The sequence below is a fragment of the Chlorocebus sabaeus genome, chromosome 11 (genome assembly GCF_047675955.1).
Source record: "Chlorocebus sabaeus isolate Y175 chromosome 11, mChlSab1.0.hap1, whole genome shotgun sequence".
Lineage (NCBI taxonomy): Eukaryota > Metazoa > Chordata > Mammalia > Primates > Cercopithecidae > Chlorocebus > Chlorocebus sabaeus.
This window is the reverse complement of record NC_132914.1, coordinates 25,592,923-25,618,749: the sequence shown is the minus strand read 5'-3', so window position 1 is coordinate 25,618,749 and position 25,827 is coordinate 25,592,923. Positions and strand designations below refer to the sequence as shown.

Sequence of the window (25,827 nt, the reverse complement as noted above, 5' to 3'; positions counted from 1 at the left end):
GGATCTCTTTGTCCAAGAAGTGAACATGGTACACTGTAGGTAGTTTTTCTAAACACTTTCCCCCTCCCTCTCTTTTGGAATACCCAGTGTTTATTGTTCCCATCTTTGTGTCTATGTGTACCTAATGCTCAGCTCTCACTTATAAGTGAGGACATGTGATATTTGGTTTTCTGTTTCTGTGTTAATTCATTTAGGATAATAGACTCCAGCTGCATCTGTGTTGCTACAAATGACATGAGTTCATTCTTTTTTATGGCTACATATTATTCCATGGTTTATATGTATCACATTTTCTTTATTCACTCCACCATTGATGGTCACCTGGGTTGATTCCATGTCTTTGTTATTATGGACAAGGCTGTGATAAACATATGAGTGGAGTTATCTTTTTTGTATAACAATTCATAGTAAAATGCTCTTAACAGCAGCACTAAATTGCTCTTAAAAAGCAATTTAAATTGCTTTTCAGGCTAGAAGGGACATTTGAAACATAGAAACAAATAATGACTCCTAAGCATAGAAACTGACCCAATCATAAAGCTCTCTTCCTCTCTTTCTGCCTTGTGTTAGACCTTATTTATTCCGTCTTAAAGCACTGTGACCATTTTCAGTGAAATCGCAGAGTTTCATTCATGAAAAGACAATGAATTGGTGTAAGTAATCATTTAAGGATGAAGGTGACTAGTCTGAGATCAACACCAGTACTTGAAGTACTTGTAAAACATGAATTGACTTGGTTAAATTGCAGAAAATAAAGTATTAGTACACATAAACACATTTTCTCTCAGCATTGAAAAATTCTAGCCTATAATTTACCTGCTTGCTAAGAATACAAATATTACTTAGAGGTTTATCAAGACCTTTTTCTAGAAATGGATTTAATGTACAGAATTACTCCATTTTCTATCTGTGCTCTGTATACTACCACCTAGTGGAATAAAATGCAAATTTGCCTGTCAAAATCAGGAGAAGAAAATAAATAAAGTGAAATTTATTTCAGGAAAAAATTTTCATAATGCATTATTGTTATTTCTTTTAGTATAATGTAGTTTGTATAAAATACATTAGTTCAGAGTGAAAAAAGTCACAGCCATTTTTGCGATAGCTATTAAAATGCTATTAGCTTGTTCACAAATAAGCTATTCTATTCAGAAACTTAGAAGCTAGGTAAATTATTGAGACTATGCCAGCATATTATATCTCTAAATTACGTTGAGAAGCTTCTCTTAATTCCTCATCACTAGGGTAGATTAGTCCATTTTCACACTACTGTGAAGAACTACCTGAGACTGGGTAATTTATGAAGAAAAGAGGTTTAATTGACTCACAGTTTTGCAGGGTTACCATGACTGGGAGGCTTCAGGAAACTTACAGTCGTAATAGAAGGTGAAAGGGAAGCAAGGATCTTCTCGTGGCAGCAGGAGAGAGAGAGCACAGGGGAAGTGCCACGCGCTTTTAAACAATCAGATCTCATGAGCACTCACTCACTGTCACGAGCACAGCAGGGAGGAAATTCACCCCCATGATTCTATCACCTCACACTGGGCCCCTCCTCTAATTTGACATGAGATTTGGGCAGGGACACACACAAATACAAACCATATCATAGGATTCGTTAAAAAATCTAACATATTCTGCTTCAAGGCACTCATGAAATGAAGGTGTCATTACTTAACTGAGAGGTCAAATAAAAGTGCAGAGATAAGATGGTTCAGTTTTATCGTAGCTGGGAAGAAAAGCAGGTGTGTAGTATGCTTAGGTTTTTCCTCCCAAACAGTGAAACCAAAAAAGGCAAATGAAGCTTTAAGGTGCTTTATCCTTTATTGGTAGGATGATCCTCCTTGAATCTCCAGCCTCCGTTAAAGAGCAAACACAAGCTAACAATCAAAACCTATTGTTGCTTGCTGACGGATATCTCTGACATAGTCTTCCATCAACCATCATAGGTTTGTTGTGGCCACCCAGGCCCTTTGGTTATCATGTTCCCATGGAATGCTAATGAAATTAGACTCCTGTTTCCTAAGGTGGCATGCCTTTCAGATAGCATTGGTGTGCGCTTGTGCAAACACATTTGTTTATGCTCATTAATATTTTACCTGCCTGATTTTGGTGGTCTGAGTGTTGAGCAGTGGGTGAGGGACCGTGGGGCAATGGATAGTAAGGGGAAGTTTAATTGAAGTTCAGATAAAAATATCCCTCAAGAAACATTACAAAGCCACAAAATCAGCGCAAGTTGAGTCTTTTCTATTGTAAAGATTCTCTTTCTTTTCCTGACAGATCCCCATTCCTATCCAGGTAGAACAGGCTCTAGTGAAGATTGGACACAAGTGGTTTATGTCCCAAAATTCTTAACCTAATAGTCCTGCCTTGTTTTTTTACTTCGTGTGGTCTTGAATTGCTGAGGATAGCCCAGTGATCATTTCTATCTTAATATGTAGCCTTCAAAATGTTGGGTCTCTCGGTTTTCTTCCTTAATAAACAATGAACCCTAATTACTTATAACTGCTCTTGTGCTGGAGGAATTGGCATGATTTTGCATTGTGGGCTTCTGGCTTTACAGTGTTTGTGGGAAAGACGGCCTTCTATCTTTGTTATTTATAAGTTATTCATTCCCTGTTTTTTTTTTAATGATATTGTTAAATAAAAAAACTTCAGCCGAATTAAATTTAAAAGGATTTAATTGACCAAAGAGCCATTCGCAACTTGGGCAGCCTTCCCAGCCAGAGCAGACCCTGTGGCTTCAGTGCAGCCTCGTGGTGGAAGAGGATTTATGGACAGAGAAAGGAAAGTGACATACAGAAAACAAAAATGAGGTTCAGAAACAGCTGGATTGGCTATAACTCAGTGTTTGCCTTATTTGAACAGTTGGCCACATTTGATTGGCCAAAACTCAGTGATTGGCACAAGAGTAGGCTACAGTCTGTTTATATGTCCATTTAGGTTATAGTTCATGATGTACAGAGAAACCTTTAGGCCGAGCTTAAAATAATGTAATGAGGCAGCTGTAGGCAAAACTTGATTTAACAGTGCTTATCCCTCTATTGAAGCTGTACTCTTGCTACCTGCTAGTTGATGTGGGCAGGTGTGCTAATGGCACATTCCCCTCCACCCACCACCTGCTGAAGCCTGCCATGTCCTGAAGCAGTCACTTAGGCTGTGAAACAGAAGGATGAATTAGAGAAGTAAATATTATATTCTACCCCCCAAAGACTAAAACCATGTCTGGGTTCTCCCCTTTCTCAATTAGTGGTTGGAAATATGTCTCTCCTCCAAAACCCTACTAACGCACAAAAATGGACAAATCTAGCTTTTTTGCTTAAAATCGTAACAACTCAGAAAGCAAAGCAAAATGAAATGTATGTGCTCCTTTCTCAGGATTTCCTCCTTGAAAACCATTAGGCTTTGTGTAACTCGATTGTAAAAGTATGGTAATAGCTCCTGTCATTCGATGGCTCCTTCTGGGAGACAGATATAAATCTATTCTAGACTTTTAAGACTGCTGTCTACATTTTAAGTTACGGTTGTGTCTACTTCTGCTTTGTTGCAGCCTTCTCTTGGAGTCAAGAAGCCTACCAAAGCCCTGCTCTTTGTACTCTTGAGCCCAGTGGGACCTTATTTTTCAAGTGGAACCTTTAATCCAGTGTCCCTGTGGGCCGATCCCAAGTATGTAAGAGCCTGGGAAGGTGGAACTGGGGACTGCAAGATGGGAGGGTAAGTAAATCTGTGTCTCTGTCTAAAGGAAAGATCCCTTCATGACCGTTGAGTTAGTGCCATTTCACTTCAGTATGAACACATTTAGTACTTTTCAAACTTTAATGTTCATTGCGTTTCATGGTTAATTTTCAGTTTAATCTTCCAGCAAGCCAGCTATAGTAGCTTTTCCTATATAAACGCCATACGAATTCAGTGCCCTCGCTTTTAGATGTGCTAGTTTAAAGGATAGCCGATGGCCCTTCATAAGGGAGAAATACTGGATATGATACCTAGGCAAGAACTGAAGCAAGAAACTAAAACAAGCATCACATCAGTGCTTTGGATAAACTGCCGCTGGGCACTGGTCTCTAGCTGCAGGCTGATGGCTGGCATTAAAGAGCATCTGGTCCTGAGACCTAGGCTCTCAGTTGGCTCCAGGGAGTCCTGTCTGGGGAAGGTGCCCGCCTCACTGAAGTGCTGTCTTCATTGCCACAGATTGTGGCCACACCTGCTGCCAACTGGCTGCGGGACAGCTCTGCTTTGGCTCTGTCAGGCCAGGCTCATAGGCCATATGTAGCTGGCAGGAAATAAAAGAGCATTTAAAAAGTGTCGGACGATTTCAGGGGTGGACTTGGCCATGAGTTAGGAATGCCCCTATGGGTGAACGAGAATAACTGGATTAAGCAGCATGGGTTCTTGCTTTGCATGTATCAAATGGTGCTGTTCACATACCCAGGGCAGCAGCTGTCCAAAAAGGTGTCCATGGCAGTCTTGTGGGCCCTGGTAGGACCTGTAGGTTCAGGAGGCAGGAGAGAGTCACATGACATGCTGCTGGGGTATTAGAGGCAATGACCACTGGATTTGACCCTTCTGTAGTCTTGCTGCATTTTTCTTTTCTCTCCTCACCTACCCAAAGGAAAAAAGAATAGTTATAAAAGTCATCCCCACTGGCAACTTTAGCAACTGCATTCCCTCAATGGGTAGAGAAATCCAAATGGAATGCGTTAAAACTAGAAAGTCTTTTCTCCTTCTGGCTTAGAGCACACCTTCCTGTGTCCTAGGCTAGCCAGGTTGAAAACTACTTTTTTTGACTCTTGATTTCTTTTTTTACTGGTTCAAACTTCTTCACAGAGCATGTGCCTATGTACCACTGCATACCACATATATACCATAGAGAGAGAGTAAATAAAGAATCTGGATGAGATGTAATAAGGAAAAAGTTTCCTTTTTTAAAATACTGCTTTCTAGCTCCCCCACCTGTCTAGGAAAAAGATAACATGGGGACACAGAAATTGCAGGGCAATCTTTATTAACTGGTGTTTGGGCAGGTTATAATTTATTTGTAAATGATGATTTAATGCACTGTCGCAGAATACATGATCACTGTAGGGCAGTTAAAAATGAATGCTTTCAGTACAACACAGAGTGAATCCTAATGTAAACTATGGACTTGTGGACCACACTAATGCAAGATGATAATAATAAGAAAAACTGAGAGGGTAGTCGGGAAGGGGTATAATAGGGGAGGGAACTCTGTTACTTTTTGCTCACTTTCTCTGTGAATCTAAAAGTGCTCTAAAAAATAAAATCTATTATAAAATATATTTGATTCATTAGGCTCAGGTGGACTATGATCAATGGAAATTGACTTGAAATCTCTTAGGAAAGGAAGAGACCAGAGAAGAAAGTATTGAAATCATAAATTAAAAATGGCAAGAGGGAAGGTGGTAACCAAAAGGATGGGCATTTAACCTATATGCCTATCACTTCCAAAATGTTCTAGGGCTGTCTCCTATGCTTCTGACCTGGAGAAGTACAAGGGGAACAAAAGATTCCACATTTAGTATTATCCTGTGGAGTTGGCAAAGACATTTGGAGTCAACTTTAGTTGTGTGTATTATTACATCTGTAAACCTAATTAAGTCAACAATTACCCTTGAGCATTTTTTATGACAACCATAGTCAACTGGTATTTTTAAATAACTATTGAGTCTTATAAGCTCAAGAACTTTCTGCTTTCTAAGTGAATCTGAAGAAAAGAGAGAAGCTTTTTTTTTTTTTTTTAAATTCTGAGATTATGCCACTATTTTGAAGGTTTTGAGGTAGCATTATCCTTCTATTTCTAAATATACACAAGTGAGAAAAGTAATACAGTTGCAGACAGCTGAAGGAGAGGCCTCACCTTGGTTACAAATTAAGATCACCTGGGAGTGTTACCAAATACTGATGCCTGCTTCCTTCCTCCAGAGATTCTGGTTTATTTGGTCTGGGGCAGAGACTGAGCATCAGGATTCTTTAGCATGCAGCCAAGCTTGAGAAGCACTGAGCTAGAGAAAGGTCTTGCACTGTAGAAACATTTTTAGCCCCAGGTGATTCCTTAGTTAATTTGGGAGGAATAAGGCTTTCTGTCATTCTCTCTCTCTCTCTTTTTCTCTCTCTCTTGCACGTGCACATGTACACACACACACACACACACACACAAAATTACCTCTCTCTCTTAGTTTTTTCTTTTTTCATTGCATTCTGATTCTGCATTTAAGAGTACAAGCTTTGAAGTCAGAAAGACCTGGCTTAAAAACCTAACTGCCATAATGGTGCATAAATGTCATTATAGATTTGTCTAAATCCATAGAATGTACACCAGGAATGAACACTAATGAAAACTCTAGACTTCAGGTAATAATGGTATGTCAATGTGGTTCATTCATTGCAGCAAATGTACCACTCTGGTGTGAGGCATTGGTAATGGTAGAAACTATTCATTTGGATGGGGAGAAGGGGATACAGGAAATCTTTGTACTTTCCTTTCAGTTTTGGTGGGAACCTAAAACTGCTCTGAAAAAACTTGAAGTCTTAAAAACAAACCAACCTACTTGCCTTGGGCATGTTACTTACCTGCTCTATGTATCAGTTTCCTCATTTATAAAGTTGAGGCAATAATACCTTGCACAGATTAAGTGAGATAATAGAAAGTGCCTAGGACAGTATAGAAAGCTCTCAGCAAATGCAGTATGATAACCTAATGGTACCCTAATGGTTAAAAGCTTGGACTTAGGAGTCAAGTGTCTGGGAGTTACACACTTAACTATCTGTGAGATCTTCTACAACTGAATCCTCTCTTTCTCCAAGTCTTCCAAAGAACAATAAAGTCTAGAGTTGTTTTTATTTTTTTTATTTTTTATTTTATTTTAATTTTTTTTTTGAGGCGGAGTCTTGCTCTGTCGCCCAGGCTGGAGTGCAGTGGCACTATCTCGGCTCACTGCAAGCTCCGCCTCCTGGGTTCACGCCATTCTCCTGCCTCAGCCTCCTGAGTAGCTGGGACTACAGGCGCCTGCCACCACGCCCGGCTAATTTTTTTGTATTTTTAGTAGAGATGGGGTTTCACCGTGTTAGCCAGGATGGTCTCGATCTCCTGACCTCGTGATCCACCCACCTCGGCCTCCCAAAGTGCTGGGATTACAGGCTTGAGCCACCACGCCCGGCTAGAGTTGTTTTTAGATGACTCAGTGAAATAACGTGGTTAAGTACTTAGTACCAGTCTGGCAGGTATGGGTTACATATCTCTTATCTGAAATGCTTGGGATCAGATGTGTTTTGGATGTCAAATTTTGGAATATTTCTCTTTGAGCATCCCTAATCCGAAAAATTCGAAATCCAAATTGAGCATCATGTTGGCACTGAAAAGTTTCAGATTTTGGAGCATTTCGAAGTTTTGAATTAGGGATCCTCAACCTGTAGTAACCTCTCACAGTCACTGATGTTGTGAGGTTTTCTCACTGTCTCATTTCATTTCCTGGACTCTCTTTATCTTAGAAGAAATCAGTTAAGTTTTACATAATAGAATTTATTCTTTTGGAGGGATGTATTTAATATGTCTATTCTCCCAGATATCTATTCTATTTAAAACTATATTGAAATGTTTCTATGTCAATAGCTTTCTTACTTTTTCATTTTTCTGTTTCCTCCAAGAACATGTTTCTCTTATGAATATTGGCAGCACATGGGCGGGTACCCAACTATATTACCATGGTATCAGTTATCTTGTGGACATTAATCATATAGCTTACACCTGTGAGAGAACGTTGAGAAAATTAAAATTTGGGAGAATAAAGACCATCTATAGAATGTAATATATCAATCAATCAATCTAACACTAAACATAAGAAACCCTTTCCTTTTCAGTGCATTGAAATAGTCACTATATTTAATTCTCTAATGCCCAGTGCTTCATGAAGCTGAGGAGCTATGGTTTTAATTCAGCTACACTTACTTTTCCTGCCTTCCTGCCTGCCTTCCTCCCTCCCTCCCTCCCTTTCTTCCTTTTTTTGATGGAGTCTTGCTCTGTCACCCAGGCTGGAGTGCAATGGCGTGATCTCGGTTCACTGCAATCTCCGCCTCTCCGGTTCAAGCAATTCTCCAGCCTCAGCCTCCCGCGTAGCTGGGACTACAGGCTTGCACCACCAGGCCTGGCTAATTTTTTGTGTGTGTTTTTAGTAAAGACGGGTTTCACCATGTTGGCCAGGATGGTCACAGTCTCTTGACGTCGTGAGCCACCATGTCCAGCCTAATTCAGCTACACTTTCTTTTTTTTTTCTTTGAGACGGAGTCTCGCTCTGTCGCCCAGGCTGGAGTGCGGTGGCGCGACCTCGGCTCACTGCAAGCTCCGCCTCCTGGGTTCACGCCATTCTCCTGCCTCAGCCTCCTGAGTAGCTGGGACTACAGACGCCCGCCACCTCGCCTGGCTTAGTTTTTGCATTTTTAGTAGAGATGGGGTTTCACCATGTTAGCCAGGATGGTCATGATCTCCTGACCTCGTGATCCACCCGTCTCGGCCTCCCAAAGTGCTGGGATTACAGGCGTGAGCCACCGCGCCCGGCTCAGCTGCACTTTCAAAAGTGTGTGTCCATTTGTATTTAGACGCTTCTTTGAAAGGCTAAATATTCATCTGGTAAGAATTCTCTATGTGTTTTTTAATACAGTCTAGAAGGCATTTTGTAGATGAAAAATAATTTATTTTCAGGTATGGTCAAACTTCACAGTTGTGTCTATGAATGAGAAAAAATTCAAGTAAAATAGTTATTGTTTTTTAGAGATGCAGTCTCGCTGTGTTGCCCAGGCTGGTCTGGAACTTCTGGCCTCAAATGGTCCTCCTGCCTCGATCTCCCGAGTTACTGGGATTCCAAGCATGAGCCATCAATACCCCACCAAAATAGTTATTTTTTTTAACTTAATTTCATTAGGATATTGAATACAGTCTCATGTAACTCATTTTTTGGCTTTTATTGTTATTATTTATTTTTTCCAAACAACCCAATGAGGTATATAAAGCAGATATTTTTGTTTGCCAGATGGATTAAATGGGGCAAAGTGCAAGGGCTGTACCCAGGTCTGTTAACCACGGCCTATGGTCTTTCTGCTGGATGTCCCCTGAAATCTGGTTTATACTCATTATTAAAAAGCATTTATAATTTAACTCAGTTATCTATTTACTATCAATTATGAATAAGGTTTTTTGAATTTTTATGGTCATTAAACTATAGCTTCCTATCTGTTGTCTTTTTCATATTTATCTATTTATATTTTTAATAGCTTTCTGTCTGTATACCAGACTTGCTTCATCTCCACATTGGCCAAGAATTTACATTTTGTCATCTGTATTTAGAAGTGTATGTTTTAAGGGTCTTTTAATGACTCTTTTTTTTTTTTGGTGGCGGGGACGGAATCTCACTCTATCTCCCAGGCTGGAGTGCAGTAGCACGATCTCGGCTCACTGCATCCTCCGCCTCCCAGGTTCAAGTGGTTCTCCTGCCTCAGCCTCCTGAGTAGCTGGGATTACAGGTGTGCTCCACTACACATGGCTAATTTTTTATATTTTTGGTAGAGACAGGGTTTCACCATGTTGGCCAGGCTGGTCTCGAACTCCTGACCTCAAGTGTTCCGCCCACCTCGGCCTCCCAAAGTGCTGGAATTACATGCATAAGCCACTGTGCCCAGCCCTTTTAATGACTCTTAACATTACCTTGGTGTGAGTCAACTTCATCATGTTCCAGTTGCAATCATCATGGTATGATATCTGTTTTCCATAGTTTACTGGAATATTTCAGCTGTTAGTCAATATTCTTTCAGTTGCAAGTCAGAAAACCAACTTGAAATGATTTTTTTTTTTTTTTTTTTTTTTTTTTTTTTTTGAGACTAGTTTCGCTCTTGTTGCCTAGGCTGGAGTGCAATGGCCTGATCTCGGCTCACTGCAGCCTCTACCTCCTGAGTTCAAGAGACTCTCCTGCCTCAGCCTCTAGAGTAGGTGGGATTACAGGCATGCGCCACCACGCCCAGCTAATTTTTTTGTATTTTTAGTAGAGATGGAATTTCTTCATGTTGGTCAGGCTGGTCTCGAACTGCCTACCTCAGGTGATCCACCTGTCTTGGCCTCCCCAAGTGCTGGAATTACAGGCGTGAGCCACTGCACCCGGCCTCAAAATGATCTTAAGCAGACAAGGGATCTATTGACTTATGAAACTGGGATGCTGGCAGTGGACTTGCTAGGGGTTAAAGAAATTATTTCCAAGTTTCTTGTGTCCTTTGCACATCCCCCTTTTTCTTCCCTTCTTCCTTTATCTCTGTCCTCTATCTCTGGTCAGAGCTTCTGGCTCCATGTTGGCCTAGGGCTCTGCTTCAGATGCTTTCTTCTGTGAAATGTGATCATGGACACAGCTGACCCCAAGTTTACATCATACCAAGTAAGCAACACCAGAAAGGAGAAAATGCCTGTATTTCAGGTTATAGACATTAAAAGGAGTGAATGTACCCAAAGGAGGAGTCATGTGACTATCTTAGGTTAAATGCCCACCCTTTAATTGAGCTGCGGCAGAGCAAGATGCTATATTGTCATCAGCTGTGGTAGGGAAAGATGCTATATTATCAATCTAAGCATAATAACATAGCTCTATAGAAAGACCATGTTTTTATAAGAGTATGGAATATAGTGGGAAGGGAGGCTGTGCAGATGAAAACAGTAGATAAACATTCACATGTGGCTCTAATATTTAATTGTTGTTATTATTATTATTATTTTTGAGACCAAGTCTCACTCTGTCACCCAGACTGGAGTGCAGAGTGCAATCTCGGCTCACTGCAACATTTGCCGCCCCCCCACCCAAGTTCAAATGATTCTCCTGCCTCAGCCTCCCTAGTAGCTGAGATTATAGGCGTCCACCACCATGCCCAGCTAGTTCTTGTATTTGCAGTAGAGGCAGGGTTTCACAATGTTGGCCGGGCTGGTCTCAAACTCCTGACCTCAAGTGATCTGCCCATCTCAGGCTCCCAAAGTGCTGGGATTATAGACATGAGCCACTGCGCCTGGCCTCACGCTCAACTTTTATTTAGACAACAACACAAATTGTAATTTTACCCAGATGTAAAAGAGATACTCTAAGAGACCTAAACAGGTATTTTGTGGTAGATTACATTAATGTAATGTAGGAGTTTTACGTTACTACATTTGTAGTCGTTTTAGTTGTTTTTCATTGTTTGTTTCTGTGTATTTCTGGGGATTTCATAGTGCAATGGGGGGGTCTAGACTTTATTCCTGACCCCTGACTGTCTTATGGCAGTACTTCTCATACTTAGTTATACAGCCAGGAGTGTATGGAGGCAAGCAGCTATCACATTTATTTGAGGATTTTCATGTTTTGTCTAAAATATTCATCCCTATTTTATAATATACTCCATAATTTTCCCATATAAGTTTAGATAAAAAATATATGTTAAAAGTATTATAACACTAAATTGTCATTCCAGAAAAATGTACTTTGTTCCTTTCATTTTAAATAATCTGGGATGAATGGTGCAGGCTGAGAAAAATAAGCTTTTGAAATACTTTCTGGTCAACATCAAGACTTTTAACATGTGTCCTATCTTTAACATTTAATATTTGTCCTGTCTTTTAGGGGAATTGGGCATTGTGTGTTCCCTGGATACATTAGAAGGTCTTAGATAAAAGTGCGCACGCTTGGTGTTCTTCTGCAGAAACTTGACGGAAGTTACTTCTCTAAACCTCGGTTCCTCATCTGAACCATGGAAATAATGATAATGTCTACTTCGTAGTATTGATGTGAGATTGAAGTAATTCATGTAAAATTGCTTGGTGTGTGGAAGCATACTCAGTAACTTTTAACTGTTCTCATTAACTTGGCTATTTACCTGTGTTCTTCTATCATTACTTCTCCAGTTAAGATTTCAAGGTTTCACATTGTTCTCTCTCTGATGAATGCAGTTAAATCACCTAGATTGTCTAAAGAGTTTTCCTTTAAGGTTATGCAACTGACTAGAGAGTGTATATATATTAAGAACATAATACCTTCACGACGTCCACATGTGAATTAAGAACTCGAGGCTATCAGAGTGTAGAAGATGAGGGAGTGGGGATGAAATATGTTTGTAACCTGCATGTTTTCTCTTTCTTGAAGGAATTACGGATCATCTCTTTTTGCCCAGTGCGAAGCAGTGGATAATGGGTGTCAGCAGGTCCTGTGGCTCTATGGAAAAGACCATCAGATCACTGAAGTGGGAACTATGAATCTTTTTCTTTACTGGATAAATGAAGATGGAGGTAATCCACTCAGATTTCACTCTGCGCATTTCTCAGTCATTTTCAACAGGACCAGAAAGACAAGAGCTAGAAATTTAGTACAAGGGAGTAAGTAGCACAGTCCCAGGCTAAGTAAGGACTACTGTGCTTTTGCTGCCCAAATAGACATGAGGTTTTTTGGTTGTTTGTTTTGTTTTTTGTTTTTTGTTTTTTTTTTTAGAAGTGGAGTATCACTGTGTCACCCAGGCTGGAGTGCAATGGCGTGATCTCAGCTCACTGCAACTTCCACCTCCCTGGTTCAAGCAGTTCTGCTGCCTCAGCCTCCTAAGTAGCTGGGATTACAGGCGCCTGCCACCACACCCAGCTAATTTTTGTATTTTTTTTTAGTAGAGACGAGGTTTCACCATGTTGCCCAGGCTGGTCTTGAACTCCTGAACTGACCTCAGGTGATCCACCAGCCTTGACCTCCTAAAGTGCTGGGATTACAGGTGTGAGCCACTGCACCCAGCCGAGTTTCGATTTAAAGAAGCTCTAGAAGTTTTTTGTTTTTCGTGGGTTTTTTTTGTTTTTTCGCTCTAGATGTACTGATTATTGAGATATTGAGATGTCACATTAAGGGATTTAAGTTACCATGATTGGAAGATTTGTTTCCTTATCCCTTCTGCGGTTCCCCAACGATTTTCCTATCTGAACACCTTGCATTTGGAGATAGGTCTCAGATCAGGTCAATGGTCATTTATCATATACCGCATATAAAATGCTATAGTAATAAATGCAGTGTACTGATTCTACTGGAAGGATTTTGTGTACTATCTGGCTGTAATTCTTTTAACAATTGTTGCCCCTTCTACATATTTTGTAAATGTATCACAGTCTCTCCAAATTTACTCTAGGACTCAATTTGATTAAAGAACACCATTTTAAAAGACAAATCATGTATCTTGGGATTGTATCTAGATCCTGGTTCATTCAAGACAATTTCATATATCCACTATAGAAATCGATATTTCTCTATTATTTTTAATATCCTGACTACTCATTACTTTTCTTTGCTGTTCTTTTTTATTAGTTGGCAGAGACCATAGGGGTTCAGTGAAGTGTTGGCAATGTGTATGATATTGAATTAAATGGCCAATGGTGGGAGAAAAACAGGCATTTATTTCTATTAGAATTTTGATAATCATACCAAATTTAGAAACATATTTTTGGACTTGTTTACATTCTTAGGTTGTTCATTTCACAGTAGCAATTATAGAGACTAGAAATATAAATGATGTTTCCAAATACTTATGAAGTCTCAGTGGTTTCAATTAAATTTTTTAAAATGCAATTTATATTTGAAAGTAGCTACAGTAGCCTTTCTTGCTCTAGTGTTATTTGGCTATAAAAAGAGGAAAATGGTAATTTCGATGTGGCTGAATTCAGAGCTAAGTACTAATTTTAGTGTTAGTTGCAGAGACTAACAAGATGAGTCTTACATTGCAGTCAGAGGTAGAATAAACAGAAGGTATGATGAGTACGCCTTGTCCTGGGCTTGGCCATTGGTAATCCTTGGCATATGAAAAACCAGATACAGATCATTCTCATCCTTCCATTCCTGCTGTTTGTACTTGGCACTGTTTGAAAATAAAATTTATACTGGAATATTTATGATTTATAAATTTGAGTTACTATATGTGACATATAGCAAAAGCTACACTTGGAAGATTGTAGCCAGTGTTGACCTCTGCACTTAGAAGATAATAGGCCGATTCAACTCTCCTTCCCATCTGCCCACTCTTACCCCCACCCCAAACTCCACCAAAAAACCACACAGCTCAAAACAAAAACAGTTACATCATTCAGAGGTGGTACCATCATTATTTTTATGGATGGGAGATGTCACAATTTAAGTACACTCTGAATCAGAGCTACATGATTTAACCAGAAACACCAGAAACTGTCCTGGTGGAAAATTATTCTTTATCCAAACAATAATCATGAAACATTTCCACCATGTCTTTTAGAGGTCAGAATAGAAATGAGTGAATTTGTCTTCTGTCTCTTGCAAAATATACAAGACCTTAAGAGTGTTAGTTACTATTCAGGTTATGGTTGCCTAGGATAACTTTAGTTTTAATATACTCCTTCACTTTGGGGATGTTCATCTAACAGAACAAATAAAATTCAGAATAAGGAGAAAGGAAATAGAATAAATATTTGAAGTAAATAGAATGTTAGGAAAAACTTGGGCTGAAAAAAAGACATGCAATACTGAAATAACTTTGATTTATATCATATGGTTTTAGGAAACTACAATGAAGAATGAGTTGAAAATCAGCACAATATTGATTTTCACAAACGTTACCGATAGGAGGTATAAGCAGAGTTCTTTGGTAACGCCTGCCTTCTTTTCATGGGCGCCCACACACACTGCTCCTATTGGTTGAGATGGCTGGTGCAGGAAGGTGGAGGGGGTGGTGGATAGTGTGTGTTCAAAGCACAGTACCATGCACAGTCACTATGTGTGGCACTCAGCTTGTAAGCCATGGGAGTTTTGATTTCAGTAACAGCACCCATGGTGGTAAGATCACACATCATCACTCTGTTGATGAGTAATTTAACCCATACACTTGCTATTCACCATTTGAACAAAGCATTGTATCATATTCTGGACCCTGGAGATACCCTGAAAAATAAGACCCAGTCCTCGTGGTTGAGTTCACAGTCACTTTGGGAAAACAACCATGGCAATGAGTCTCGGTTTTGCTCAGACCATATCACGAGTCCTCTCGGACACGTCAGGCGTGAATGTGGACTCGACTTGGAGCACTCTTCCTCAGATGTCTGTGCCACTTGCTCTTTGACATCCTCCAAATCTTTGCTTACAAATCCCATTCTGAGTCCGGCTTTCCTTGAGCTCTTAATCAAAATCATAAACTACCTTTCCCATTTCTCCCCAGCATTCTCCATTGCTTTTCCTTCTTTATTTCCCCCTCTGTAGTCTAACATACTGTCAACACAATAAATGTTTAGCTGTGTCTATTAGAAAGTAAGCAGGGAGATACGTCAATTTTGTTCCCTGCTGTATTCATAGAGCTTGAAACAGTAAACAGCACTCAATATGTATTTGTAGAATAAATGGCTAATTGTGCTGATGGTGTTTGGGGCACTTATGCAGACCTACATTCCTGGTTTCCATTAGTGTTTGACTTTGGGAAGTCACAGATGAATCCTGCTGTTATTGCTTCTAAATTCCTCATCTCCTAAAAATGATTTCTTTGTCAAAAACAAGCTGCATTTGTAGGTTCTGTTTTCCTCATGTTGGGCAATCTGGAGTGAGTTCTGGCTCTTGTAAGTATGTTTGTGGTTGCAGAGGAAAATGAATATTTCTCACCCAAATGTTGTCATGTCATCATCTCTGTCTGGCAACCAGAGAAGCAGATGTTCTGTTCCTTGACCTCAGGCTAGTGGTTACAGTTCTGGGTGTTAAATATGTTTCACAAAACAGCACTTGCACATGCGGGGCTGCTGTTTTCATTTAACTTGATGTAGTCTCAGAACTCAGCAAGCTTTAGGAAAGGTCCGGTTTGGGGGCACTGGAAGTGTGTGTGTGTGCGCGTACATACATATACACACACAAATAGATCCATACATTTATGTATCTAGTTGGCTAGCTATTGCAAAACACATGTTTATTTTGAGATCATCAACACTTCTAAACACGACAAAGAGTAGCCCTAAGAACATTGCCAAGAACAAATTTTCTCCTTTCCAGAAAGCAATTTTCAGCAGATGATTTTCAGAAACAAAATTCAAAAAAGCCATACTGCTGTATGCTAGCGAAGATAACTTATTCATTTATTTTTTACTCAAAAACATTTATTATATACACTCTGGGCTAGGCACAATGCCCGATTTTGAGGACAGAAGAATGAAGATAGAGTTTGGTATTCCAGATAGAGCTTGACTGTTGGGCATGTCTGATGTAACCCCAGTGGAGTGGGCAAGCCCAGAACCACCGTGTACTGAGGGAGAGGGTGCTGGCCTCAGTGTCAGCACTCACTAGATTCAGACTCCTGGGTGTCAGAGGTGGGGAGGAAAGGGAGATGCTGAGTGCCAGAGGGTACTGTAAGGAGAGCTTGTGCAGCTGATGGATCACACATGATGCCTGTGGACAACTGTCCTCCTAGACCTCACAGTAGTTAGGGATGTCTGCAGTCATCTCACAGTAGAGCAGTAGCTCAGCTTTGGAGTTTTGTTTCTTGAGTGTCTTCTTTTTTAGCCATATACATGCTTGAGCTCACTCTGATGAGCACATTACATTTGAATCTCAGAGGGCGAAGGCAGCATCTTCATACTTGTTGCTGGTGCTCCACCAGGTTTGAAAAATCACTAAAGATAGACTCTCAGGCTGGGCACGGTGGCTCACGCTTGTAATCCCAAGCACTTTGGGAAGCCGAGGTGGGCAGATCATCTGAGGTCAGGAGTTTGAGACCAGTAGAGACGGTGAAACCCCGTCTCTACTAAAAATACAAAAATTAGCTGGGCGTGGTGGCGCACACCTGTAATCCCAGCTACTCAGGAGGCTGAGGCAGGAGAATCACTTGAACCTGGGAGGCAGAGGTTGCATTGAGCTGAGATGGCGCCACTGCACTCCAGCCTGGGTAACGAGCAAAATTCCACCTTAAAAAAAAAAAATTAGACTCTCCAAGGGCAGCGTGGAAGCAGAGACAAGCCTGAGTAGGCACGCACACTTTTTGGTGATAGCCTCCTCTGTAGCATTCTTGGAAGGTTTAGTAATGATTAGTTTTTCTGAGTAAGATCTTATCTACATTATTCTAGTTACTAACCACCTTTCATCTGCTAAGGTAAATTTTCACTTCAGAATGTTCCTCTTAAGACCATGCAATAACTCTTACTGTTTGTTGGTGGAAAACCATCTCATTATTTTACTGGTTAAGGGTAAACTGAAGATGATTAGATAACCAACCTTCCTTCCTTCCTTCCTTCCTTCCTTCCTTCCTTCCTTCCTTCCTTCCTTCCTTCCTTCCTTCCTTCCTTCCTTCCTTTTTTCCTTCCTTCCTTCCTTCCTTCCTTGTCTACCTGAAGTGTGAACTGATTTGGGAAATTTGACCATGCAGAACAGTAACATTTTCTTGATGTTTGTTACTACCAAATTGTGATTTTTTTGTTTAATGGCTATTGATAATAAGGCATACCTAATGTAGTAAAAGTTTGAAAATATCCCAATTTCTGATTGACAGAAGAAGAACTGGCAACTCCTCCGCTAGATGGCATCATTCTTCCAGGAGTGACAAGGCAGTGCATTCTGGACCTGGCACATCAGTGGGTGGGTGCCTTTGATATGAACAACTTTTGTAAGCCTGATAAAATAAAATAAAATAAAAAATAATCAAAATAAGCCCAGCCAAGTGTTGAAATAATATCCTGTGGTTCCAACCAATGTTATCTAATCTTTAAATTCTAACATGAATGAAAAGTATTCTTCTAGAAAGACTTTCTTGGCAAGACTATTAAAATAAGTATTCTTGTTAGTGAGGGCAGAGAGAAACCAGTGTAGCAAGATGTCGTAGTGGCGAAGTATTCTAGTAGTAGTCTCAATCTACCAGGTATCTCCTACGAACTTTTATCTGGTTCATACTTGGTGTGCCTCCATCCAGCCAGTCCTTCTCAAGTCTGTGTTACTTCCAAATGGCAATGAAAATTTTCCTTTCCTTTATTTATACCAGTATAACCGTGCTTGTCATAGAAATGAAATAATTCCACTGACATATAAATGTTTACTAACATAACATTATTGGTTTGGCTGCCTTCTTTTTCTCTCTGTCCTACCCCCATCCTCCAAATTTCATATACATACCTATTTTAAAATCAGAACATGCAAGCAAATGTAAAGCTGTTTTCAGTAGACTTTCAAATTCGTGTGACACAGGGAAGCATATTAAACAATTTGGTGGACCGGGTGCAGTGGTTCATGCATATAGTTCTAACACTTTGGGAGGCCAAGGCAGGAGGATCACTTGAGCCCAGGAATTTGAGACCAGCCTGGGCAACATAGTGAGACCCCGAATCTACAAAAAAATAAAAAAAAATTAGCTGACCATGGTGGAACATGCCTGTCATCCCAGCTACTTAGGGGAGCTGAGGTGGGAGGATGGCGTAAGATCAGGAGGTCAAGGTCGCAGTGAGCTATAATCAAGCTACTGCACTACAGCCTGAATGACAGGGTGAGACCATGTTTCTAAAAACAAATAAATAAATAAAATTTAAAAAGATTTGGTTTTGGAAATGACATAACGTATTCAAGACAAATTATTGAATGAATTGGGTGTCTGGTAAAGGTTCTTGGATGGAACTTTTGACCCAGGTGTTAAAATAGTCTCCAAAGAACATGAAAAGACTTTGAGCTTACTGTGGTCAAAGAGTACTAGTAGTAATAGGACAAATGTTTAGAAATGCACACGTTATCTAGGATCATACTAGCATGGTTTCTCTGGAAAAGACTTTGAAAATAGATGAAATGTGCTATAAATAATTCTACAAAACCCTGAAGTAGACAAGACCCAACTGCTACATGCTGGCTGGCACATTGGGCATGGCATTTACAAACTGTTGGTATAATTTCAAACAGCTTGCCCTGTCCTAAATGTGTTTGCAATTGGAAAGATATTTTTGAAGCTCAGTAATTTTTGTTTTATTAAAGAAAAATAACAACCAAGTACAGAAGGTTTGATGACAAGCTGCAAGTGGAAATACTTTCCCACACTAAAGATTTGCTAGCATGAAAGATAGGTTATTATGGAGGAAATTTTTTCTCGACTTCATAGCTGTAATTTATTTTAAAAAGCTATTTTAAAACATGAGACGTGAAATGCCAAGAGGCATGTAGGGGTCACCACTGCTTACCAGATAGGGGAAATTGTCCAAAGATAAGTAAGAGTGAGCAGAGTAAAAATAATTCTGCTTATTTACAAAAGAGTTTTCTTTTCTTTTCTTTTTCAGGACACAGAACTCAGCTTCTTTTCGATTAATCTGGCTGATTTTCTGCAGTTTATTTACCTTTGAACAACATAATTGCAATTGTAGACTGAGAGAAATTGAAACTTTCAAAGAGCCATATTTCTATTGCGGACATATTTTCCTACACTTCCAAATCTACTTACAGCATGATGAGTTCTTCTTTTAAATATTCAAATATTTTGAATATTTTCAAAATATTTTGAATATTTCCAAGAGCTTTGATTTTCATTTTCATCTCTTGTGGGTTTATAAATTAAAAGAAATACACATCTTATTTTTTTAAACCTCTCTATTTTTTGTTGCCCTTTATTCAAATAACTTGTTGACAAACTGTGAAATTGAACCACTGAGGTAAAAGAATGAGAATTAAACAGTCAGTTTAAACAGATAGCTTAAAAGAATCAAGATATTTCTTTTTCCCATTTCCTATCCTTGAGCAAAGAATATATTTAGACACTTTGGCAGAAGTCAATGAGGTTATACCACTAATTCCATGATGAAAATCAACCGAATGTGATACTGAAAGAGAATTGTCACTGTAAAGTCAACTATTAGTCATATTAGGAAAAAAATACACACAATACAATTTCTCAAGTAAATGTATATTTCCCAAATATACATTCGATGTTTAAAAATAATGAGTATTTCAGATATTTGAACTCAGTCTGTTCTTTATTCCATAAAAGATATAGGTAAGCCGTGCACAGTGGCTCACAACTATAATCTCAGCACTTTGGGAGGCTGAGGTGGGAAGATCACATGAGCCCAGCCTGGGCAACATAGGGAGACCCCCGCCTGGGCAACATAGGGAGACCCCCATCTCTACAAAATAAAATATAAAAAATAAAAGCTAATTGGGCATGGCAGCACACACCTGTGGTCCCAGTTACTCAGGAGACTGAGACAGGAGGATCACTTGGGCCTGGGAGGTCGAGGCTGCAGTGAGCCAAGATTATGCCACTGCATTCCAGCCTGGGTGACAGGGCAAGACCCTGTCTCAAGAAAAAAAAAAAAAAAAAAAGACAAAGGTAGAAAGAGTACCAGGTTTGGAGCCAATCAGGTCAGACCTGGGTTCAAATTGAGTTTGTGTCATTTACTTCCTTTGTGGCCCTGGAGATGCCCTTCAACCTCCTTGAACCTTAGTTTCCTCATCTGTAAAATGGGGATGATAGTACTTACCCTAAAATTATAGAACTTGGCATAATACCGGGTGCTTGATAAATGGTAGCTATAATTATTAATATTACATAATACATTGTTCTCCTTTATGGTAAAGTAGGGTTTAAGACACTGATTTTGTTTTGTTTTGTTTATTTTGTGTTTTTGAGACAGAGTCTCGCTCTGTCACCCAGGCTAGAGTGCAGTGGCGTGATCTTGGTTCACTGCAACCTCTGCCTCCTGGGTTCAAGCGATTCTCCTGCCTTAGCCTCCTGAGTAGCTGGGATTACAGGTACCTGCCACCACACCTGGCTAATTTTTGTATTTTTAGTAGAGATGGGGTTTCACCAGGTTGGCCAGGCTGATCTCAAACTCCTGACCTCAAGTAATCCGCTTGCCTCAGCCTCCCAAACTGTAGAGATTACAGGCGTGAGCCACCGCGCCCAGCCTAAGACACTGTTAGCATGGAGCATGCATCAAGCAGCTCTTGGGATGCATCAATTTTGTCAGACTTTATACAAGTTAAAAAATAAGAAGGCAAAAAGGAGGCATATGTTAAAGTATACCATGTGTCTTGTGGTGATAATCTTATGTTTTATATTCTGATAATCTCGTATATAAATCTGTGACCTTGAAGTGGGTTCCTTAACACCTCAATGTGTTCACTGATAAGATGGTGTGTCCCTTCCAGCTTTCCCTTGAAGGATGGTTATGACCTTGTCTAAGTGCAATCAGAATGTTAAACAGAACCATAAGTATTGGCAATTGTTTTGCATGCCTTTTCCTTTAAAATCTACTTGTTATTTTTTATATTCCGTGCAGAGTGAATTTAAGGTGTCGGAGAGATACCTCACCATGGATGACTTGACAACCGCCCTGGAGGGGAACAGAGTGAGGGAGATGTTTGGCTCTGGTACAGCCTGTGTTGTTTGCCCAGTTTCTGACATACTGTACAAAGGCGAGGTACGACAAGTATTTCCTCACTTCCTATCATTTCCAGTTACATTAAATTACGTTTAATTTAAGTGTATGAATGAAATTGCATTTGGACCCAGACGCAAGGTGCAAAAGTTTTGTTGTTGTTTTTCTTTATTGTAAAGGGATGGAGTCTCGCTATGTTGCCCAGGCTGGAGTGCAGTGGCTATTCACTGGTGTGATCATAGCTCACTGCAGCCTCAAACTCCTGGGCTCAAGCAATCTTTCTGCTTCAACCTCTTGAGTTGCTGGGATTACAGGAGTGCACCACTGCACTCTGCTGGATTTTTTGTTGTTGTTGTTTAACTTGGCATTACAAAAAAAAATAACTGGGACAGTTTATCCAGATGAAACTGTATTAGCATATATCTACTATGTTTCCAGTGATTTCATGTAAGCTCAAACGTGGTGGGAAGTTAGTTTTGTCCTTGGACACGTGTAAGATCTGTCTTACCTAAATGTCGGGATTGGAGCTATGCCGATAATCTTCTGCTCTTCTCTTTTTCTTCCTACCAGTGCACTAAGGAAGGCTCTGTAGATAGTTACATTTCAGTTTCTGGTTAACAAAAGTACTTCCCAGCACTTTGGGAGGCCGAGACGGGCGGATCACGAGGTCAGGAGATCGAGACCATCCTGGCTAACACGGTGAAACCCCGTCTCTACTAAAAAATACAAAAAACTAGCCAGGCATGGTGGCGGCGCCTGTAGTCCCAGCTACTCGGGAGGCTGAGGCAGGAGAATGGCGTAAACCCGGGAGGCGGAGCTTGCAGTGAGCTGAGATCCGGCCACTGCACTCCAGCCTGGGCTACAGAGCCAGACTCCGTCTCAAAAAAAAAAAAAAAAAAAAAGTACTTCCAAACTACTGGATTAAAAATGGTAAATAGTTATGGAAAGTGCATTTGAATGGTCAATTCCTTGATTTTTTTATTATTAATACTGTTATTGTTAATAATAAGTAGACCACTTTACAAGAATTATTTATTGGCAAACCTGGTGCATTTACTAAAATCTTACAAAAGGAATTTGAGGATTTGGTAGGAAGAAATATTCTCCTCTTAGTAAATTAGTCTGATTTTATATGAGCCATACTTTTGTTTTCTTGTCAAATTGTTTTGCTTTCCACTTTGTAACAAAGCTTCAATACTTATGATTAACATTGGCATCTAACTTTATAACTTAAAAGTTTGTAAGTATTATTCTTATAATGTGAACAGGCTTAAGTTATTCGTATTACAGTGGATCCTTGAACAACACAGGGGTTAGGGGTGTCAACCCCCATACAGTTGAAAAATCCACATATAACTTTTTGGGTTTTTTTTGAGACAGGGTCTTTCTCTGTCACCCATGCTGGAGTGCAAGGGCACAATCTCGGCTCACTGCAACCTCTGCCTCCCAAGCTCAAGCAATCCTCCCACCTCAGCCTCCCAAGTAGTTGGGACCACAGGTGTGCACCACCACACCTGGCTAATTTTAGTATTTTTTGTAGAGACGGGGTTTCAAGATGTTGCACAGGCTGGTCTCAAATTCTTGAGTTCAAGTGATCCACCTGCCTTGACCTCCCAAAGTACTGGCATTACAGGCGTGAGTCACCATGCCCTGCCCACATATAACTTTTGACTCCCCAAAAACTTAACTACTAGTAGCCTACTGTTGACCAGAAGCCTTATCAATAACAAAAACAGTCGATTGGCACATATTTTGTGTATTATATATGTTATATATGTATTCTTACAATAAAGTAAGTTAAGAAAATCATGGGGAAGGGAAAATATATTTACTATTCATTATGTGGAAGTGGATCATCATAAAGGTCTTCATCCTCATTGTCTATCATATTGCATAGGCTGAGGAGGAGGAAGAGGAGGAGGGATTGGTCTTGCTGTTTTAGGAGTGGCAGAGGCAGAAGAAAGTCCATGTGTTAGTGAACTTGTGTAGTTCAAACCCATGTTGTTCAAGTGTCAACTGTAAATGCAAATTCTACTGGTTTTCATATTTTACTTTACAGTTATTTTCCCTCAACTAATTGGAGTTTTGCTGAACTCCTCTGACTTTAATGGTGTCTGCTTCATTTGTTGAGGTTTTAGAACTTGCTTTTAAGGGATTGCTCTTGACATAATTGCATCTACAGATTGACTATTTTATGAGAGAAGAATTATTCTGTTTTATGTCAATACTTACATTGACAATAATGCTGCTGTTTAATATCTTGCTATGGTAGCATCAAGATAATGTGATCAATCCACTGAAGTTGTCATTAGGCCAGATTTTTTTTTAAGTTTAATTATTATTTCACTTCTAGAAATTAGAAGTTTATAAAGTTTAGCATAATTTTAATGGTCCTGGCTTAGGAAGCATTTACAGCCAAAAAGTATATCTAATTATCCTGTTATACTAACGGGTATAACATGAAAAGTGTTTGAGAGCACAGACTATCTCCTAAAATCAAACTATCAAAACCTGCAAGCCAGCAAGGCATGAGTAGGCATGACTCAGATACAAATTAGAAGCATGAAATCTCTCTCAGCCACACATTTATTCATGCTATCCAATATTGTGGAGGTAGTGGCCCCTGGAAGTTTAGCTTGGGCCAGAGATAGGTATAGAAGCCCCTTTTATGAAGTCATAGACTCGCTTTAATTTATGCTCCTAGAATGACTTGCATTAAATTGTGGCAAATTGTCTTTGAGTTCTCATTCCTACCAGAGAGTTAATATCTAGAAGACAATCATTCATCCTCACAGATTCTCAGAATCTTGGAAGAGGTAGGGTTCTTTAAGTTTAGCCACTATTTTAAGTACAGAATTTAGCAGAATTTAGCAGAATTGCTTCAGTGTCTTATCTGTTACCACCATATACATGAATACCCTCAAATTATCTCGTTTCCCTTTCTTTTGTAGACAATACATATTCCGACTATGGAGAACGGTGCTAAGCTGGCAAGCCGCATCTTGAGCAAATTAACTGATATCCAGGTAAAGGTTTCTTTTCTTTTCTTTTCTTTTCTTTTCTTTTCTTTTTTTCTTTTGTTTTATTTTATTTTCTTTCTTTCCCTCTCTTCTCTTTTCTTTTCATGTCACCTTATTTCTGTCAGAGCTTACAACTAAATTGTATTTCAATGAAGAGGAGTAAATATTACAATTCGAGATCAATAAGTTAAATTTAAGGAAGATATTCCCCAAACAATATGTGGGCATGAGCAAAGCAGAAGTGGGAAAGAAGATGTATGTTTTAAAAAGAGAAAGAAAATATTGTTCAGGACTCCACATTACTCAACATTAAAAAATAGATGTAAATTTTGGTAACGTTTAAAAATCTCATTAAGAAGTATAACTTTTGTTTAAAAAAAAAAGGAAGAAAAAATTTGAAAGTAGAAGAAATTTCAGGAAGAAAATTACAGTGCATGTGATTCCAACACTGAGATATAATCACTGTTAATTTTTGATGTATTTTTATTTTTGAAATGGAGTCTCACTCTTGTTGCCCAGGCTGGAGTACTAGTGGCACGATCTTGGCTCACTGCAACCTCTGCCTCCTGGGTTCAAGCAATTCTCCTGCCTCAGCCTCCCGAGTAGCTGGGATTATAGGTGTGCACCACCACGCCCAGCTAATTTTTGTGTTTTTAGTAGAGAAGGGATTTCATCACGTTGGCCAGGCAGGTCTCGAACTCCTGACCTAAGGTAATCCACCTGCCTTGGCCTCCTAAAGTGTTGGGATTACAGGCGTGAGCCACTGTGCCCTGCCAATTTTTGATGTCTTAACCTTCAATATTTTGTAAGCATTTATATACTTTATTTATTTATTTATTTTTGAGACAAAGTCTTGCTGTGTCATCCAGGCTGGAGTGCAGTGGCGTGATCTCAGCTCACTGCAACCTCCGCCTCCCGGGTTCAAGCAATTTTTCTGCCTCAGCCTCCTGAGTAGCTGGGATTACAGGTCTCAATGCCACCATTCCTGGCAAATTTTTGTATTTTTAATAGAGATGAAGTTTTGCCTTATTGGCCAGGCTGGTCTTGAACTCTTGACCTCAGGTGATCCACCCGCCTCGGCTTCCCAAAGTGCTGGGATTACAGCCATGAGCCACCATGCCCAGCCAGTATACTTTTAGATAATTATTTTTTCCTAACAAAATGAGATCATATTGTACATAATTTACATGTTTTTTCACTTAATAAATGCTTTGCTTTTTTATATCAATAAGTAGTTTTCTCCAACACAATTTATAAAGTTTAATTGAATTTCATTATATAGATATACCATAATGTTTTAAAAAAATTATTATTGGACATTTACATTGTTGGCAATGTTTATTTTTCACTATTATGAACAGTACATCCTCGATTATTTCCTAAGGATAAATCTCTGGGATCAAAGGGTATACATGACTGTTTTTT

The 25,827-nt window shown here is 39.5% G+C and overlaps 1 protein-coding gene across 11 annotated transcripts in view; it reads left to right on the top strand.

The window, feature by feature from the left end:
• Positions 1 to 25,827, top strand: part of BCAT1 (branched chain amino acid transaminase 1) — a 135,523-nt gene that overhangs the window by 93,578 nt on the left and 16,118 nt on the right. For 10 of the 11 annotated variants that reach the window (XM_073020550.1, XM_007967934.3, XM_073020551.1 and 7 more), the window contains 5 exons: positions 3,548 to 3,711; positions 12,159 to 12,301; positions 17,527 to 17,612; positions 21,284 to 21,424; positions 24,334 to 24,408. In XM_073020550.1, coding sequence (XP_072876651.1) covers positions 3,548 to 3,711; positions 12,159 to 12,301; positions 17,527 to 17,612; positions 21,284 to 21,424; positions 24,334 to 24,408 — 609 coding nt within the window. Of the gene's footprint in view, positions 1 to 3,547; positions 3,712 to 12,158; positions 12,302 to 17,526; positions 17,613 to 19,285; positions 19,575 to 21,283; positions 21,425 to 24,333; positions 24,409 to 25,827 lie in introns of those variants that run through there. The other variant, XM_007967932.3, reaches the window with a different exon arrangement.